Consider the following 19,549-nt stretch of genomic DNA (forward strand, 5'->3'; position numbering starts at 1 on the left):
GAAACCAGAGAGCTATGCCCTCTCTTGTGGATGTTTGGACTGTTCCGTCAGTCCCTTGATCTTGATTTGTCATGGTATCAGAGCTCTAAAGATTAACCGTCCGACGCATTTTTGTCCGACAACTTGTGTGGTCCGACGAGTTTTTTTTTTTTTGGCTTTCTGCATTGATTTCGGGCATCGTTGGAAACACTTGTCAGGTTCTTCCATTGCTGGACACGTTACGAGGGTTCCGTTGCCAGGAAGGGGGTTCTCGTCGGAAGGGGAAACAAACGGAAGAGGGTTCTCACCGGAAGGGGAAACGAAAGGGAGGGGGGGGGGGGGGGGGGGGGGGGGTTGGTTGTGTGTGTTCTTGGGCCCATGGGCCATTTTGTAACAGGAAAACCTAAAGGTTAAAAACCTAATGAAAGGGGGGGAAATCCCCAACGGAAACATTTTGGATTGATATCTCGTTTGCTTCGTTTCGCAAAGAAACCAGAGAGCTATGCCCTCTCTTGTGGATGTTTGGACTGTTCCATCAGTCCCTTGATCTTGATTTGTCATGGTATCAGAGCTCTGAAGATTAACCGTCCGACGCATTTTTGTCCGACAACCTATGTTGTCTGACGAGTTTTTTTTTTTGGCTTTCTGCATTGATTTCGGGCGTCGTTGGAAACACTTATCAGGTGGTTCCATTGTTGGACACGTTACGGGGGTTCCGTTGCCAGGAAGGGGGTTCTCGTCGGAAGGGGAAAAAAACGGAAGAGAGTTCTCACCGGAAGGGGAAACGAAAGGGGGTGGGGGGTTGTGTATTGTCTTGGGCCCATGGGCCATTTTGTAACAGGAAAACCTAAAGGTTAAATACCTAATGAAAGGGGGAAAATCCCCAACGGAAACATTTTGGATTGATATCTCGTTTGCTGCGTTTCGCTGTGAAACCAGAGAGCTACGCTCTCTCTTGTGGATGTTTGGACTGTTCCGTCAGTCCCTTGATCTTGATTTGTCATGGTATCAGAGCTCTGAAGATTAACCGTCCGATGCATTTTTGTCCGACAACCTGTGTGGTCCGACGAGTTTTTTTTTTTTGGCTTTAGGCATTGATTTCGGGCGTCGTTGGAAACACTTGTCAGGTGGTTCCGTTGCTGGACACGTTACGGGGGTTCCGTTGCCAAGAAGGGGGTTCTCGTCGGAAGGGAAAACGAACGAAAGAGGGTTCTCACCGGAAGGGGAAACGAAAGGGGTGGTTTTCGGGGGTTGTCGGAAAGCATTGTCCGAGCTCAGAAAAGTTGTGGTTCGGTCATCGAAAAAGCTCCATCGGTGGTTTCATTGCCAGAGAAGCTACAACGGGAAGGAGGTTCTCGCTAGGAAACTTGCCGGAAGGGGGAACGAAGGTACAAATTTTTTTTTCTCCCGCGCATTCGATTGATTATTTGGCATATGGTTGATATGCAATTTGAGAACCTTTGGGGCCGATTTGTAATTTTTGAAAGTTTTTGGGGCCATTCTGGAATTTCTGAAGGTGCGAGGGTGTTTTTAAAATTTCTAATAGTTTGGGGGTCTAATTCGAATTTATGTTAACCTGGGGGGAAAATCTTGGATTTCTAAAAGTGTAGGGGTCTATTTAAAATTTCCGAAAAGTAGGGGTATATTTGGAATTTCTTATCTTGTGGGAGTGCATCAGGAATTTTGCTAGATTCGATTTTATCATGTCAGCAAATAAGTCCGATTGCGCTCCTATTCGGTTCACGGGCAAGAACTACTGTACTTGGGAATTTCAGTTCTGGTTATTTGTTTAGGGAAGAGGTTTATGGGGTCATATTGATAGGAGTGATCCGGCACCTGGCGATGTTGACGCATTGTCAAAATGGATCATCATGGATGCTAGAGTCATAACTTGGATACTTGGATCTCTTGAGCCTCACCTAGTCCCAAATCTGAGGCCCTAAAAAACTGCTGTCGATATGTGGAATTACCTCCACAAGGTTTATCGTCAAACCAGCATGGCCCGTCGATTTCAAGTTGAATATGAACTTGCAAATTTCACCCAAGGCTGTCGTTCAATTGAAGAATATTTCTCGGGCTTCCAAAATCTATGGGCTGACTACACTAATATTGTTTACGAGGATGTCCTTGCTGTTGCTCTCTCTGCTGTGCAAGCTGTACATGACACCAGTAAACAGGATCAATTCTTGATGAAGCTTCGTCCCGAGTTTGAGATTGCTCGATCACATATGATGAATCGTCATCCAGTGCCATCCCTAGATGCCTGTTTGAGTGAACTTCTCCGGGAGGAGCAGCGCCTTACTACTCAGGCTGGCATGGAACCTCGCGTTTAGGCTGATCTCTCGGCTCCTGTAGCTTATGTAGCATAAGGAAGGCCTCAGGGTCGGGACACCAGTTCTGTTCAGTGCTTCCATTGCAAGGCTTATGGTCACTTTGTTCGGGAGTGCCCCAAGAGATCGGTTCTGTTCTGTAGCTACTATAAGAAGTCGGGTCATCACATCACCATTTGCCCTACACGACCTCCAAGGAGGAAGCCTACAGCTTATCATGCATCCACCGGTACATCTAGTTCTGCCACATTGCCGCCTGCCGTTTTGGTCCCTATCATTCCTGTTCCACCAGCACCTGCCAGTTCCACCACTCTCACTCCTGAAATGGTACAACAGATGATCATTTCTGCCTTTTCTACTTTTGGTATCTCAGGTAAACAGAACCTTTCTACTCAACCATGGTATTTTGATTATAGTGCCTCTAACCATATGACCAATAATGTGGTATCTCTTTCGAATGTCAGAAAGTATGATGGCAATCTGCACATCAACATTGGTAATGGCAGCACTCTGCCTATCAGTGTTGTTGGTGTTCTCTCTCCATCTTTAGATGATGTCTTTGTGTCTCCTGACCTGTCGACAAACCTTTTGTCCGTTGGTCAATTGGTTGATAAAAACTGTAATGTTCAGTTTTCTCGCTTTGGCTGTGTTGTGCAGGATCAAGCGTCGGGGAAGGTGATCGCGAAGGGGCCTAAAGTGGGCCGGCTATTTCCACTTAACGTCTTTCTATCCACTGTTATTCTCGTTCTCCTGTAATTTCTTTTGCTTGTAATATTGTTGGATCTGGCCCTAAGTTGTGGCATAGACGTCTAGGCCACCCAAACTCGGTTGTACTTCATACATTATTTAAATCGGATTTATTAGGCAATCAAGATTGTACTTCTCGTGACACATCTTTTGACTGTTCATCATGTAAACTTGGCAAAAGTAAAACTCTATCATTTCCACATCGTGCCTCGCATGCCTCCCATTGCTTTGACTTTATTCATAGTGATATTTGGGGAACTGCTCTAGTTATCTCGCATGCACAAATTAAGTACTTTGTCACCTTATCAATGACTTTAGTCGATTTACCTGGGTCTACTTCCTACAGGCTAAGTCTGAAGTTTTTGTCGTTTTTAAGAGGTTTCTTGCACTCATTGAAACCCAGTTCTCCGCTCACCTTAAAGTACTCCGCTCTGACTCTAGAGGCAAGTACATGTCGGCAAAATTCCAAGAATTTCTTCAAAGCAAAGGCATTATCTCTCAACGTTCTTGTCCCTCGACACCCCAACAAAATGGTGTTGTTGAGCGCAAAAATCGTCACCTTCTTGATATGGTCCGCACCCTTCTCATTGAATCATCCGTTCCTCCTAGGTTTTGGTGTGAAGCTCTCTCTACCTCCGTCCATTTAATTAACCGCCTGCCCTCGCCTGTCTTACATCATGTCTCTCCCTTTGTTAAATTATTCGGTTATTCTCCGTCCTACATAGATCTTCGGACGTTCGATTGTGTTTGTTTTGTGCATTTACCTGATCATGAACGACATAAACTTACAGCTCAATCCGTTATGTGTGCATTTCTTGGTATGCCGGTTCTCAAAAGGGCTATGTTTGTTATGATCCTCAGGCGCGTCGAGTCCGTGTTTCTTGGAATGTGGTCTTCTTTGAAGACCAATATTTCTTTCCCTCTCAAGTTACACTTCCGTCTACCTCTTTGTCTAGTTTGTCGAGCTTTGATAAGCCTCAACCCACTGCTTCACTGCCCTCTCCTCCTTCTAACCTAGCGCTTGCTCCTGATCTTCCCTCTGCTCCTGATCCCCTCCATCTTTGCAGATCCACACGTAGTTCTCACCCTCCTGACCGGTATGGTTTTCCCTCCCCTATATCTCTGGTAGCTACTTTGTCTTCTATTTCCATTCCTTCTGGATATAAACAGGCTATAGCACATGAGTGTTGGCAAAAGGCCATGCAAACTGAACTACAAGCGCTAGAGGAGAATCACACCTAGGACATTGTGGTTTGCCCTCCTACTATTCGGCCTCTTGGAAGTAAGTGGGTCTTCTCTATAAAGTTGTGTTCCGATGGGTCGTTGGATCGGTAGAAAGCCCGCCTTGTGGCCCTGGGGAACAGGCAGGAATATGGGATTGATTATGAGGAAACTTTTGCCCCAGTTGCCAAGATGACCACAATCCGTATTATCTTAGCCATTGCAGCCTCTCAATCTTGGCCATTGCATCAGATGGATGTGAAGAATGCCTTTCTCCACGGTGATCTGCAGGAAGACGTCTATATGAAGTTTCCCTCGGGTATGTCTACATCCTCTCTTGATCATATCTGCAAGCTACGACATCCTTTGTATGGGCTTAAACAAGACCCCCGGGCTTGGTTTGAGAAATTTCGTAGCACACTTATCCTCCATCGGTTTACCCAGAGTCAGTATGATTCTTCTCTCTTTTATCATAAGTCTGTTGCAGGCATGGTCATTCTCTTGGTTTATGTGGATGACATCATCATTACTGGCACTGACTTTGGACTGATTACCAAGCTTCAGAAGGTGTTGCATGCCACTTTTCATATGAAGGATCTTGGACGCCTCACCTACTTCTTAGGGCTGGAGGTCCATCACACACTCAAAGGTATTTTCTTAAACCAACATAAGTATATTCAAGATCTTATCACACTCGCTGGGTTGGAGGACACATCTTCGGTGGCTACCCCTATGGAGGTCAATGTCAAATATCAGAAAGATGAAGGGACTCTCCTTGATGATCAGACTATCTATTGACGACTAGTCGGGAGTCTCATCTACTTGACTACTACTCGCCCAAACATTTCCTATGTTGTTCATAAAGTCAGTCAGTTTATGGCATGTCCTTGACACCTTCATCTTGCGGCAGTTCAGTGCATCATCCACTATCTGTGCGGCTCCCCTGCTCATGGTTTATTCTTTCTTACTGGCTCCGCGCTACATCTGGTTGCCTATAGTGATGCTGATTGGGCAGGGTGCCTTGATACCCGTCGTTCTACTACAGGCTGGTGTATGTTTTTAGGCGATGCACTGATTTCTTGGAAATGTAAGAAACAAGATCGAGTGTCCAAGTCATCTACCGAGGCCGAGTATCGTGCTATGTCTACTGCGTGTTCGAAAGTTATTTGGCTTCGTGGTCTTCTTGCTGAGCTCCAGTTTCCTCAGCCCTCATCTACACCGCTTCATGCAGATAATACAAGTGCTATACAAATTGCAACCAATCCTGTTTTTCATGAGCATACCAAGCATATTGAGGTTGACTGTCACTCCATCCGCAACATTTTGGAGCGCCAGGTAATATCTCTTCCGTACATTTCTTCGGATCTTCAAGTGGCCGATGTCTTCACCAAAGCATTGTCTCAATCCCGACATAATTTTTTGGTTGGCAAATTGTTGCTGGTTGACTCACCATCACCAATTTGAGGGGGGATGTTACGATATGTTAAAATGTATATTAAATATAATTTATGTTCATAATTATTGTATAATTTGGGATATGTACATAGGGTTATTTGATTAGGCTTAATGGGATGGGGGGTGGGGGGTATTGTCTTGGGCCCATGGGCCATTTTGTAACAGGAAAACCTAAGGTTAAATACCTAATGAAAGGGGTAAAATCCCCAACGAAAACATTTTGGATTGATATCTCGTTTGCTTCGTTTCGCCATGAAACTAGAGAGCTATGCTCTCTCTTGTGGATGTTCCGTCAGTCCCTTGATCTTGATTTGTCATACCCTATATACCATTTCTCAATATTATTTTCCTAAAGAAAGATAATCACATTGGAATAAACAAAGGTCATGTTGGTAGCCTATTGCATGCAAAAATTTGAATTTAAGCCGAATCTTTTGCTTCACTTTTTGAGTTGCTAATGTTAGTTAAGTTTCCTTTTTTTTTGAAACTCTAGTTAATATTTACCAACTTGAGTATCTTTTCTTTCTTATAAATTTCTATTTCATTAATTTTCTTAAGAGAATTCTCTCTCTATATGAGTTTAGTTTTCTTTTTGACAAAGTCTAAATTTTTTGAATTAGAAAGTCTTGCTTCTTCATTCTAAATTCCAAATATTAGTGTCTTACATCTCCCTTATTCCATAATTTATCTCTTAAATATTTTCTTTCCAAATTGGTCAAGTTGTGTTAAAAAGTAATTGTCTTATATGAGAAATCTATTTTTAGAAAGTTTTCATTATTATGTTTCGTCTCAAAACATTCTTATTATAAATTTTTTTTGTTTCCTCAATCGTCATGTTCATAGAGGATTTTTTTTATCTCTATCTTCAATCAAACTTGATCATCCCCCAAAAGTCATACTTGGTCAAATTTATTAAGTTAATTCACTTCTACCATTATAGTCTCCCTAGTTTTTCAAAAAAGAAAGAAAAGAAAAGATGGCATTCTAGATTCATTTGGAAGCATGAGTGTTGCCAGTTGCCTTCTAGTTAAAGTTGTTTCCCTCTAATATTTCTTCAATTTATCATCTTTTGGTTTCATCACTTCAGAGCAATGCCTAGACCACTATCTAAAAAGTACGGGTATGCCCAACATCCAGCTTGGGTCAAGTCTTTTATTTTTCACCTAAGATGTGTTTTTTGTTTGAGATACCCTTAAAAAGTGAGTAGTTTCTTTGTCGTGTCCTAATGTTGGGCCATTTTCCTGCCTTTGAATTGAATGGTGAGTGTTTCAGTCTATGACCATTTTGATTGGTATACAAAGCTTTGGTTTACGCCTAGGAGTGATTTTTCTTCTCTCACCATTATTTTTGGTAAGCTAGATCTCTTGCTAAAAAGAACAAAGAGATCCCCACCTTGAGGGGGAGAAGTTGCTAATATTGGTTAAGTTTCTATTTATTTTCAACTCTAATCAAGATTTTACTAACTTGAGTATCTTTCCTTCCTTAGTACCTTTATTTTATCTCACATTACATTAGTTTTCTTAGGAGAAGTTTTTTCCCTATATGAGTTCGGTTTCATTTTTAGAAAGTCTTGTTTCTTCATTCTGAATTCCAAATATTAGTATCATAAGTCTCCCTTATTCCAGAATTCATCTTGAATATTTTCTTTCCAAATTAGTCAAGTCGTGTTAAAAAGTAGTTGCCTTATATGATAAGTCTGTTTTTAGAAGGTTTCCATTATTATGTTCCATCTCAAAACTTCCTTATTAGAGTTTTTTTTTAAGTTTCTTTATTCATCATGTTCATAGAGAAATTACTATTTTAATCCCCCTCCTGAGTCAAACCTAATCATTTTTTATCAATCTATTGATCTAAAAGTGCCTCTTTCTTACTTGAAAGTATGAAAAACGGTATTATGCACTCCCTTTCAATGAAGTATGAGAGCTTCTATCTATTTATTCATATCCTTAATTCCTCAAAGTATTTTTTTTATTTGTGTTTCTTAAAATTACTTCAAAGCAATGTTTATAAACCCACTATCTAAAAGTATAAGAGTATACCCAACATCTAGCTTGAGTCAAGTTTTTTTATTCTTTATCCAAGAGGTGTTGTTTGTTTGAGTTACCTTTAAAAAATTAGTAGTCTCTTTGTTGTGCCCTAAAGTTTGGTTGTTTTTCTACCTTTGAAATTGAGCGGAGTGTGTTTCAGAGTATGACCAATTTGACTTCATACGATTAGGAGTAACTTTTTTTTCTCTTGCCATTATTTTTTGCAAGTTGGATTCCTTGGTAAAATACAAAGAGATCCCCAACTTGAGGGGGAGAAATAGAAAAAGTACAAGAAAGCAATAACTAACAATGAAATTTTTTACGTGTTGTGGTTATCAAATTTTATGTGAATAGAATATCCAAATAAGGGGGAGAACAAAATGAGGACAAGATGAAGACTACAAGCAAGATGTGAATGAGGACAAGATGAATCAAAACAAGAAATTTTTTTTTTCAAGTCAAACAAGACTAGAATTTCTTTTCAAGACAAAGTGAAGTTCCAAACACTAACTTGAAGGAAAGTGTTAAAAGACAACCTCATGTGTAGGAGTGGCATGGCTAAGAATTAATGCGAACTTCCATAGTGATGACATAGAAATAAATATGTAAGTTGGTGTATGTCTTCATATGTCTTTTTTTCTTTTGAAGCGTATAGCCCTAAGAGTACTATAACCATTGCAAATACCTTTCAAGTCATGGGGTAGAGCATTCAAACATCTTCTTCTTCACTCAAATTTTTTCATACACCGTTCTCTTTTCTTCTTCTTTCTCTCCTTTCTCCCAAGAGTTAAAGTTTCTCTCTTCTCTCCTTCCCTTAAGATATTTTGTATTTTTGTGTTGGCCCTAGAAGTTAACAAGTTTAAAGTTATTTGTTCTCACGTGTATTGGGGTTTCTAGGCCTCTTATATATAAATAAGAAAGTAAGAGAGATACTCATTACACACAAGCCCTTCTAACCCTATACTCCTCTCATCAAGTCGTCTCCCTCCATGCTCTCTCTCCTTTGACTCCTTTTTCTTTCTTTCTTCGTTCTTCTTGCTTTCTTTCTTTTCCCTTACTTATTGAGCCCTTTTTCTTAATTATTAATGGACCGGAGAGTTATTAAATCCGTCACTAGTATGGTTTTTGGACTTGGGATCGGAAGTCGGCAGAGTTGATCCAGTTAGGAGACTCGTCCATTATAAACAGTTCGAGTGTGACCCGAGTCGGTAATCGATGCGACAGAGGCACTCTCACAGCTGCAAGCATCTTCGAGGCGGCGATAGACCGGGTGGGGCCCAGCTTCTCGCCCCCGTCGGCGTCCACTTTTCCTCCGTTGGTGTGAAGAAAGTGAGGGAAACGAAAACAAAGACGTAGCGCCGACGACGACTCACCCGCCTTTTCCGTTCAAAATTCCTCTGTCCTCGCGCGCCGATTCACCAACCGTCCGTTCCGTTCCCACCAACGGCTTCGTTCACTTTCTCCTACCTCTTCACCTCTCGCTTCGTCCCACCCAACCAGACGGCGAAACTCTCGAGGAGTCGACCTGGCACTCTTTAACTAATTTCCTGAAATGCCTCTCTATTTGACCCACTGTGCTGGTTCGGCTTAGAAACGAAAATCACTGGTGTTTTGGTCATTTCACGTCTCATTCCATTATCTATCAGTCGTCCTACCGGTGAAAGGAATCTCCCCGAAAAGGCCAACGGCATGGATATGGGCAACTTTACTCGAGCCGAGCCGATGCGGCCGGATCGAAGCCGTCGGGAAGACTGGTGCGCGCTGACGCAATCCCCGCGCGAACGTCGGCGCACGCGCGCTCCCGGCGACCTCACCCTACGGGTATCCACCACATGCGTCTCACGCGTCTCTCCCCAGCCGGCTGCCTCGCGCCCTTCCCTTCTCTGATTCTCTCCCTCTCGCCCCCTCGCTGCTTCTCTCATTCCAATTTCCCATCTCCTCTCTCTGTCTGATATCTGTCAGATCGGACCTTCTCCTTTTCCTTCTCTCCGTTTTCTTTGGCTTTCTTTTATTCTCTTCGCGTGCCTTCAACCCTAATCGCCGCATAAGAAACATGAATGACACGACCGAAACGCCGACGGCGCTGCCTCGCGCCTCTAATCTTCCCTTCCGGGAAGATTGCTGGAGCGAAGACGCGACACATACGCTTGTCGAGGCCTGGGGCGAGCGCTACCTCGAGCTTAACCGTGGAAATCTGCGTCAGAAACATTGGCAAGAGGTCGCGGATGCTGTCAACTCCCGTCATGCTTCCGGTAAAAAACCTCGTCGCACCGATGTTCAATGTAAAAACCGCATCGATACGCTTAAGAAGAAATACAAGCTTGAAAAGTCTAGGATTGTGTCCTCGAACGGAAATCTAACCAGTAAATGGCCGTTTTATGCTCGGCTCGAGTCTCTCATCGGTTCCACTGCCGCTGCCAAAAAGACTTCGCCTCCCGTTGCCCTACCGCTCCCTTACCATAAGAACCCTCCTCAGGCTTTGCCTCATGCCTTGGTGGTTCGTCCTCCCAAAGAGAAGCGTCCCCCTGCCTCCCCTGCTGCGGAAGATCCCTACTTTCGGAGAAATTATGGTAATTACAATAATAATAATCATTATAATGGTTCAGTGGGCCACGATGTAGATTCAGGGTCATGGAGGTCAAGCTCTGAGAGTCCGAGGGACGCCGGAAAAGTGGATGATGAGGGGGATGGGTTCCGGCAACTTGCGCAAGCGATTATGAGGTTTGGTGAGATTTATGAAAGGGTTGAAGAGGCGAAGCAGGCTCAGATGATTGAATTAGAAAAGGAGAGGATGGAGTTCGCAAAAATGTTGGAATTTGAGCGGATGCAACTTTTCATGGACTCGCAGGTGCAGATAGAGAAAATCAAGCGTGCTCGGAGGACTACAGCAACTGGTGAGGGGTTTCTCCTTTTCGCTTTTTCTCAATGTGATCTCGTTAAGCACCTCGTTATAGCAATTCAAGTGCAGTTACACTGGTTGGTCTTTTATTGCTTGAAAATCATTTTTACTTTTCTTTATTGTTTGTTTGGGATATGGTTATATGTTTGGGATATGGTTATACTCTTTCATTTTGTGATTCTATGTACTGAGTCCTCTCTTTGGAACTGGGATACTTCTAGATTGTAGCATGCCAGTTTTCCTTTTCGTTTTTTCCATTTTTTTTGGTAATGGGCACACATTTACTCTTTCGCATAGGATGTTGAGCGAGTTAGGCGACAATTCTGTTGCAGGATTTCTTCTCAGTATCAATCTTGCTTGTGTTTTATAGATAGTTGTGAGCTGGGATCGGCCTTTTTTTTTTTTTTTTAAACATACGACCTAGGAAAATTGGTTGCGTAGATTCGAGAGGCATTTAATGAGAAGCAATAAGAGTAAGGCAAACCAATACTGCAGGCACTGGAAGCCTAAGCTTATTGTAGGGTAGCAGTTTGTACTGCTTTAAAACATCCTTGAGCCACTTTTTCTGCTCGTGTTTAGCTCTAGTCAGATTAACACATAGGCCAAAAAATGGTTATTAGAGCTACTTTATTTGTGTCTATTTTTTTTTATTTTTTGTGAGAGGGGCATGGCGCGATTCGAACTCATGACCTGACTTTTATTAACTAGAGGAATTACCCTGTATGCTGACAGCTCTTCTGGTTCTTTTTCGTACAAAGTAGTAAGGAGACCATTCTGATTCTAGTTAAATAAGTTTGGTTTTAGATAGATATTTCCTATTGCATCACGTGGGACATACAAATAATATGAACTAGCCAAATAATGCTTGGGCAGAAGCAACTGGATCAGTAGGTTTCCTTAATGAATTACTTGGAAGGTTCAGTTTCTTTAGTTTATAAATTGATGCATCCCATGGTCTCTACGCAGTTTTTAATTTTCATATAAATCATCATGGAACTGGTATTCTCTGCTGCCCATCACCTAACTGAGAAAAGAAGACTCTTGTTGTTCATTTCTCCTGGAACCAGGAAATTTTAATCTGGCTGCAACTGTATAGTGTCAATCATTGAGAAACTATCTTTTTTTTTTGAAAGATCATAGAAAAAAAATTAATGTCTTTCTTTTTACACTCTATCATTCTCCCAAGTCATTTCCCGCCCATTGCTTAGGCTACATTAAGCAAGTTACAATTGTTTTTTGGAACTGTCACTATACTGTGCTCTACCTTCATAGGCTAAACTACATATGACGTGGTGTGTGTTCTTTCAATAACCTTTTTAATGTTGTCCTAGACACTATGCCATACTCTTGCTCCACTGGCCAAATTACATATTCTTAATGTAATTATTCAAATATTGTTGTAGTTTCAGGGTCTTATTTTGTAGCATAATATTTGACTCTACAACTTTATATTTCTAGAGCAAGGAATATTTATTCTCGTTCAAGTAGATTCAGCTTTGTGCTCATGATAAACTGGTCTTTGATGATCACCTAGACCTTTGTGATAGTTGTTGAGGAACTTAACTGATTCTTTATAAGTTAATTTATGTATGTTAGGTGTAAGTTTTTTTTTTTTAATGATGATTACACACGCACACTACTACACACTGTCAGAGCTAGGTGGTTCCGGTCCACTTGGTTAGGTTCCGTCCACCCCTGGTTCACCTGGGTTAGGTACTTGGTTTTCCGCACTTAACAGACTGGTCTTTTGGCCCTGGGGAACAAGCAGGAATATGGGATTGATTATGAGGAAACATTTGCACCAGTTGCCAAGATGACCACAGTCCGTACTATCTTAGCCATTGCAACATCTCAATCCTGGCTACTATATCAGATGGATGTGAAGAATGCCTTTCTCCACGGTGATCTGCAGGAAGATGTCTACTTAAAGCTTCCTTTGGATATGTCTACCTCCTCTCCTAATCATGTTTGCAAGCTACGTTGTCCTTTATATGGGCTTAAGCAAGCCCCCCGGACTTGGTTTGAGAAGTTTCGCGGCACACTTATTCTTCTAAAGTTTACACAGAGTCAGTATGATTCATCTCTCTTCTATCATAAGTTTGCCGCGGGCTTGGTCATTCTCTTGGTTTATGTGGATGACATCATCATTACTGGCACTGACTCTGGACTGGTTACCAAGCTTCAAAAGGTGTTGCATACCACTTTTCATATGAAGGATCTTGGACAACTCACATACTTCTTAGGGCTGGTGGTACATCACACACCCAAAGGTATTTTCTTAAACCAGCATAAGTATATTCAAGATCTTATTACTCTCGCTGGGTTGGAGGACACATCTTCGGTGGCTACCCCTATGGAGGTCAATGTCAAATATAAGAAAGATGAAGGGACTCTCCTTGATGATCCGACTATCTATCAACGACTGGTCGGGAGTCTCATATACTTGACTACTACTCGCCCGGACATCTCCTATGTTGTTCATCAGGTTAGTTAGTTTATGTTATCTCCTCAGCACCTTCATTTTGCGGCAGTTCGGCGCATCATTTGCTATCTGCGCGACTCCCCTGCTCGTGGCTTATTCTTTCCTACCGGCTCCGCGCTACGTCTGGTTGCCTACAATGATGCTGATTGGGCAAGGTGCCCCGATACCCGCCGTTCTACTACAGGCTGGTGTATGTTTTTAGGGGATGCACTGATTTCTTGGAAATGTAAGAAATAAGACCTGGTGTCCAAGTCATCTACCAAGGCCGAGTATCTCGCTATGTCTACTGCATGTTTTGAAATTATTTGGCTCTGCGGTCTTCTTGCTGAGTTCCAGTTTCTTCATCCCTCATCTACACCACTTCATGCAAATAATACAAGTGTTATCCAGATTGCGGCCAATCCGGTTTTCCATGAGCGCACCAAGCATATTGAGGTTAACTGTCACTCTATCCGCGACACTTTGGAGCGTCAGGTAATATCTCTTCCGTACATTTCTTCGGATCTTCAAGTGGCCGATGTCTTCCCCAAAGCATGGTCTCAATTTCGACATAATTTTTTGGTTGGCAAATTGTTGTTGGTTGACTCACCAACATCGATTTGAGGGGGGATGTTACGATATCTTAAATTGTATATTAGATATAATTTATGTTCATAATTGTTGTATAATTGGGTTATGTACATAGGGTTATTAGATTAGGCTTAATGGGATGGGTGACATTGTATTGGGCCCATGGGCCATTTTGTAACAGTAAAACCTAAAGCTTAAATACATAATGAAAGGGGGAAAAACCCCATCGGGAGGAATTATTTTTTTTCTCTCGTGTTCGTTTTCTTCGTCGAGAAACCAGAGAACTCAACTCTCTCTCACATCTGGTCGTCTGGACTGTTCCGTCAGTCCTGTGAGATAGTGGTGGTTTTGTCCACCACCGTAGGAGCTGTGAGCTCCCTATTAGGTTGTGTCGTCAGCCTGTTCGACGCATTTCGTCTCCGTGAAGACCAAAGTTCCGTGGGTCTAGTTCGTCGTCAGAAACATACTTTGACATGGTATTAGAGCTGGGCACGTTCCGCGTTCGAATCCCGGCGGAAGCGGTAGGGAACGGGAACGGTGGGTGTCAGAGCTAGGTGGTTCCGGTCCACTTGGGTTAGGTTCCATCCATCCCTGGTCCACCTGGGTTAGGTACTTGGTTTTCCGCACTTAACAGACCTGTCTTTTGGGTTGTATTGGCTAGGTATTTGACACACACCTCTTTACCTGATGAAACTTGAACCTTAGACCTAATACAGTAACACTAGCAACCCTCCCACGATTAGCAATAAGATGTAGGTCTAATGACTTAAGTTTCATTATCTCCAATTTATTGTCCCTTTCTTATATGTCCATTGTTGATGTGCATTTCCTATTTTTTACTTTTTAGTACACCCATTTTTTAAATTTAGCCTTTTGGTTTATATCTAATGGTTTACTCATGTGGTTACTGTCCATTTTGGGTTTCTTATATCCTTTTTATTTTTCGAAGACCAAATTGAGATAATGTCATTATTGTAAATATATTAGAGTTGTAATCTTGCAAATAAACTATTTTAAGACAAGTAAAAAGTTGATTCCCCAGACCTTAAGGGTGGAATGATGTTGTTTTCTCTCTCTCACTCTCTCTCTATTTCTATCTATTTCTCTCTCTCTTTCTCTCTCTCTCTGTGATAACCATGGTAACTAGATGGTTACTTGAAAGCTGTAACAATTTCATGAAGTTTATGGATAATCTTTCTGTAAAGTGAATTTACTTCAATTCATTCTTTTCTTTGATTATCTAATCACTTCAAGTTCTTGAATAATCCATGACAGGAGTCATGCATTTTAAGGAATGTTTATCGAATCCTAGAGTTGTCTTCTGGGACTTGTTTTGAAGTACTACTTTACCTTTTTATCAATTTTTGAAAATTTTCTTTTGACTTCAGAAATGACAGAAAGGCACTTTCTGTAAAATTCCTTCATTTTCTAAATGATTCTATATTATAAGGAGCACATGCAAATCAACAGTTTCAGGTTGCTTTGCAGCTCCATCCTGAAATCCAAGTCACCTAATATACATCTCTTTCCTTCAATTCTGTGTGGTGAAATTTTGACTTTGGACATTTTCAGATGAATTTTGAATCAGGGGTGTTGTCATGTTTAAAACGTAGTTGTTCTTATGAGGCTTTAGTTTTATAACTTATATGTTTGTTTAGAATTTTTTAATGAAGACTTTTCTTCATTGCACTTTAATGACCGTGGTTCAGATACTTACTATGCTTTTTATAATTCTTAATAGATGGAAGGAACTGTACTTAATAATGTAAAAAGAGGAGCGGACTGTGGGTATAACTGAATCTGATACTTAAGCTCCTTTTCCGAAGTTGTCATGTATTGGGTGATTTCTCATCTGGTCCTGTTGTTTTGATTTTCAGATAATTATTTGTAGCTACGTGAGAGGACATTCCTCACCAGGAAATCAGCTTCGGTATATTATCTGAAGAGAATGTCAACTTTTTTGGCCAGAAATTACTTGGAAGAATGCTGCAGGGAGACTGGGGTTGCCTTCTCCCATGGTTAAAAAGACGAAGCTCTTGGGTATGAATTGTATAGTGTCACAGATATCTGCCAGGTGCCTGTTTTCCTTTCTTTGATGTGAGCATATTTGTCAATCATTCCGAAGAAACAATTTCATAACGAGTTTTTCGTTTATACGTCACAGCATATTCCTCGACTACATGAGTTTTTCTTATTTAATGTGCTCATATATGTCAGTCATTCCGAATGAACATTTTCTTAGTTTTTCAATTACAGGTCACGGCTGAATCCTAGACTAGATATTTTAAACTTCAGTATCTTGTGGCCTTATTTTGTCATCTTGAGAACATTTCCCTTTAATTGGTATGAATTATAAAACATTTCCAAACTGGTGACCTAGATTTTATGAAATCTTCATTAGGGTTCAATAAAAGACATGAATCAATTCCATCAATATTGGTTCATCAATTGTTTCGCTTCTTTCAATTAGGATGCAGGGGAAACTGCCAATGCTCCTTTGCCAGCAGAAATGGGGTCGGGCGGAGCCTTATGCATTCTCCCTATTAGTATTGTTGTTGAGTAGAGGGCTCTAAGTTTGAAGGAGAGAAGGTTTGAACATATTTAAAAATAATTTCGTATAATTTTTTATTATTTAATGATTTAAAATTTAGCATATAAACAGTGAATTCATTTAATCATAAAAATAACAAGCTTCGACAAGACCTTGAAGATGTATATCGGAATTTTTTCGTTGCTATATTTCTATTTAACATTTAGCAATTTTTTTGCTGTTGCTTCATTAACAGAGGAAGTTTTCGTTAAACAGGAGAGGTTGTCTCCATTTGCTCGGTTAGCATCTCTATCTCCAGCATTATTTTTGGAAGGAAGATCGTATTCGATAACTATATTAATCCATATTACCTGGTTGGCCTCTGATATTTTCTTTTGCAAATAACTTTGAGATTGTTTGTTTTTATTTTTCTCTTAATGATCTTAAGTCATGTTGTTTTCTTTTCGGAATTTTCTCTAGCTCATCTCCATTGCTCGTCTTCTTTTGGTAGCCACAATTTACTCGAAGACCATGGCTTTGATTTAATTGAATTGCCGCTGCTATTATTGGCATCTTCATTGGCATATTTTTTTCAAAAGCACCTCTACCGATTGGTCCACTGTCATCCAGCTCGTTATGCGCTGACGGAACTTTTTGGTTCATCGCCAACCTATTTCTTCTGTTGCATCAATTCGAAAATTGTACATCCAAGGTGTTGGATTGATTTTTTTTTTTCTGAAAGAAATATGTTGTTCTCTATTCAGCTCAGATATCGTTGTTGTCTCTCTGAGATCTTCCTACTATTTTCGCTATTATTCTGTTATTGTGGCATTGTTGGAAGATTATCTCGCTGGCTCTTGTCCTCTTATTACGGTGGATTGATTTTCAGAAAGTTTCCTTCACTCTGCTGCTACATATTTCTGGAACAACTCATCCTTCGTTCGCTCTGTTGCTTATTATTTTCCAGTCAGCTAGGAAATCCACGAGATTATTTGATTCTGCTCTGAGTGATTCCAAGAGCTCAATCTGTGGAAGCTTGGTTGTCGCCTCGGGAGGACGAAGACACCGATTGATTGATCTTGTCATGATTGACATCCGAAGATGTTGTCTCCCTAATTTTTTGTTGTCCTGCGTTGTTCAAAGGCCAACGCTGCGAGGAAGACAATGTTTCTAAATTAAAAGACTACCAAGTTAGGTGATTTTTAATCTACATTGGTTTTTTGCAGATTGAACTTTACCAAGTCCATGTGATGCTTTTGCTCTATTGAATCAACTCGGGCCAACTCGGGCTGGGTCAACTTAGTCTAGTCAACCTAACTCGGCCCACTTGCTTATTGCCTTTGTTATACGGGTTTGGGTCCCAAGTTCTATATCGATTTCTTTCGCAACTTGGCTATATTGGTCTACAACTCGACTCGACTTGACTCGGTGCCTTTGCTCCTGCATGATATTATCTTGAATTAATTGACAATTTATTCCTTGGTCAACGTATTATTTGGTGCACAACCATTTGATGGACTCACAACGGATTATTTTATGGGTCATTTTTAAGGATTTTCATTATTTGGTATATGTTATTTGGGCTCAGACCCATTTCAGCAATTGCTATTGTGTCTCTCTGATTGAGACATTGTTATTGAAGAACTTTTCAGTTGTTGATTGTTCTTAGCATTGGTTATTCGGATGAAGAAGAAAACATAGAGTGGCCCCAGAATATTATCCCTGTGTTGGGACACCGTGATGGATGAGATTATTATTACAGTTCTGAGCCATACATATAGACCCAGTACCTATAGAGGATAAGAATGTACCCAATATTTAATGTAAGTCAAGTCTATTATTCACCTAAGAGGTGTTTTTCTTAGCTACCCTAAGTGGGTAGACTCTATACCCTATAGTAGGACTACTTTTCTGCCTTTGAAATTGAACAGTGTATTTTTTACTATGACCATTTAACTGGAGTATGGAGTTTTATCTTACGCCTAGGAGTGATTTTACTCTCATATATTGTGTTAATTGGGTCTCTTGGAAAAGAACAAAGAGACCACCAACTTGAAGGGGAATGTTGAAAGATATGATGGACTGCCATTTTATACGAAAAGTTCCTATACACCATTTGTAACAAGTTGGGCGTTTATGATGTTCTCTCATTTTCAGTTTGGGGGAGAGTGTTGGAAGATGGGCGCACACCGACATGACCAAGGAAGACCTACACGTCCAAGTGTGTTAGAAGATGGGTTCAAACCCATACAACCAAGGAAGGCCCACACATCCAAGAAAGGTGGAAGATGGGTTCAAGCCCACATACCAAGGAGAAGGCCCATACTTGGTGGCATGATAGTAAATAAAGAGTCATCTTAAAGATGTCATTGATGTAATTAGTTTAAGTTTTAGGGGTATTATTGTAATATTATAATTGTATTCATCTACAAATTGAGCTTTAGGGGCGGGTTAGGTCCATAACCTTTTTCTTCCTCCTGTTTTCTCCCAATGGGTGTTTCTCCTTCTTTCTCGATGAGCTAATCCATGGAGCCCTGAAAGTCAACAAAATGCCTCGATAGTTCTTTATGGTGTAAAATGCCTTGAAAGTTGAAGTTTTTTGTTGTTGCTCAAAACTCTCATACAGTTTGACCTTTGCTATTTCAAATATCGATTTTTCTTTGTAGAGAACTCCGATTACCAAAATTATTTTTGCGTTGGAAAGTATACTCGAGGATATTTCTGTCAGTATACTTTGTAATATGAAAAGTTCAGAATGGATGTGCGAACACCAAGAAAACAATGGATACTTGCACAGGAAAATAAAAAATAATAATAATTCAAAGTTAAACTACTAGAGATGATAGATCAGAAAAGGATCACATTTTCTATATGGGTTATTCGTGTAAACACACAGAACCTGCTCTGATGCCATATTGAATTTTTGGAAAACTAAAAAACTTCATTGACTTGATGTAATTTGAGTACAATGAGCCTCAATTTATAATAGAGAAAAAAAAATCCAATTACAATTAAACTACCTTTGTCCTAGTTACACCCAAAGTTAAACACTAAAAAATAAGTCCTAAAAAATGAACAACTCAACATAAATAGAAGACTAATATAACTAAAACATTTTTAACTGAGACTCTTTTATAAGACCTTTTGAGAGACTCTTGTAAAACTCCACTATAATAATTCTGGTTCTATAAGACTTTTTGTTGTGAGAGTCATGTATGACTTTTCCATATCTGCTCTTCAATAAGGAGAAGGTATTCTCCAAGTGTAAAGGGTGTAACTGTTTTATCCTTTCTTTGTGTTTTCTTTTGT

The 19,549-nt window shown here is 40.6% G+C and overlaps 1 protein-coding gene across 2 annotated transcripts; it reads left to right on the forward strand.

Moving 5' to 3' along the window:
* Positions 1-9,727: 9,727 nt before the first annotated feature.
* Positions 9,728-15,941, forward strand: LOC137962756 (trihelix transcription factor ENAP1-like). 2 transcript variants are annotated; one of them, XM_068809804.1, is made up of 3 exons: positions 9,728-10,653; positions 15,452-15,498; positions 15,588-15,941. In XM_068809804.1, the coding sequence occupies exons 1-2, from the start codon at positions 9,813-9,815 to the stop codon at positions 15,469-15,471; spliced, it is 861 nt and encodes a 286-aa protein (XP_068665905.1). In that variant the 5' UTR covers positions 9,728-9,812; the 3' UTR covers positions 15,472-15,498; positions 15,588-15,941. The 2 variants fall into 2 exon arrangements, with proteins under 2 accessions (XP_068665905.1, XP_068665906.1); XM_068809805.1 differs by lacking the exon at positions 15,452-15,498.
* The last annotated feature ends 3,608 nt before the right edge of the window (positions 15,942-19,549 follow it).

This window comes from Aristolochia californica, unplaced genomic scaffold (genome assembly GCF_029961685.1).
Source record: "Aristolochia californica isolate CCGP_79_NKW_82.1479 unplaced genomic scaffold, dmAriCali1.0.hap1 SCAF_4, whole genome shotgun sequence".
Taxonomy (NCBI): Eukaryota; Viridiplantae; Streptophyta; class Magnoliopsida; order Piperales; family Aristolochiaceae; genus Aristolochia; species Aristolochia californica.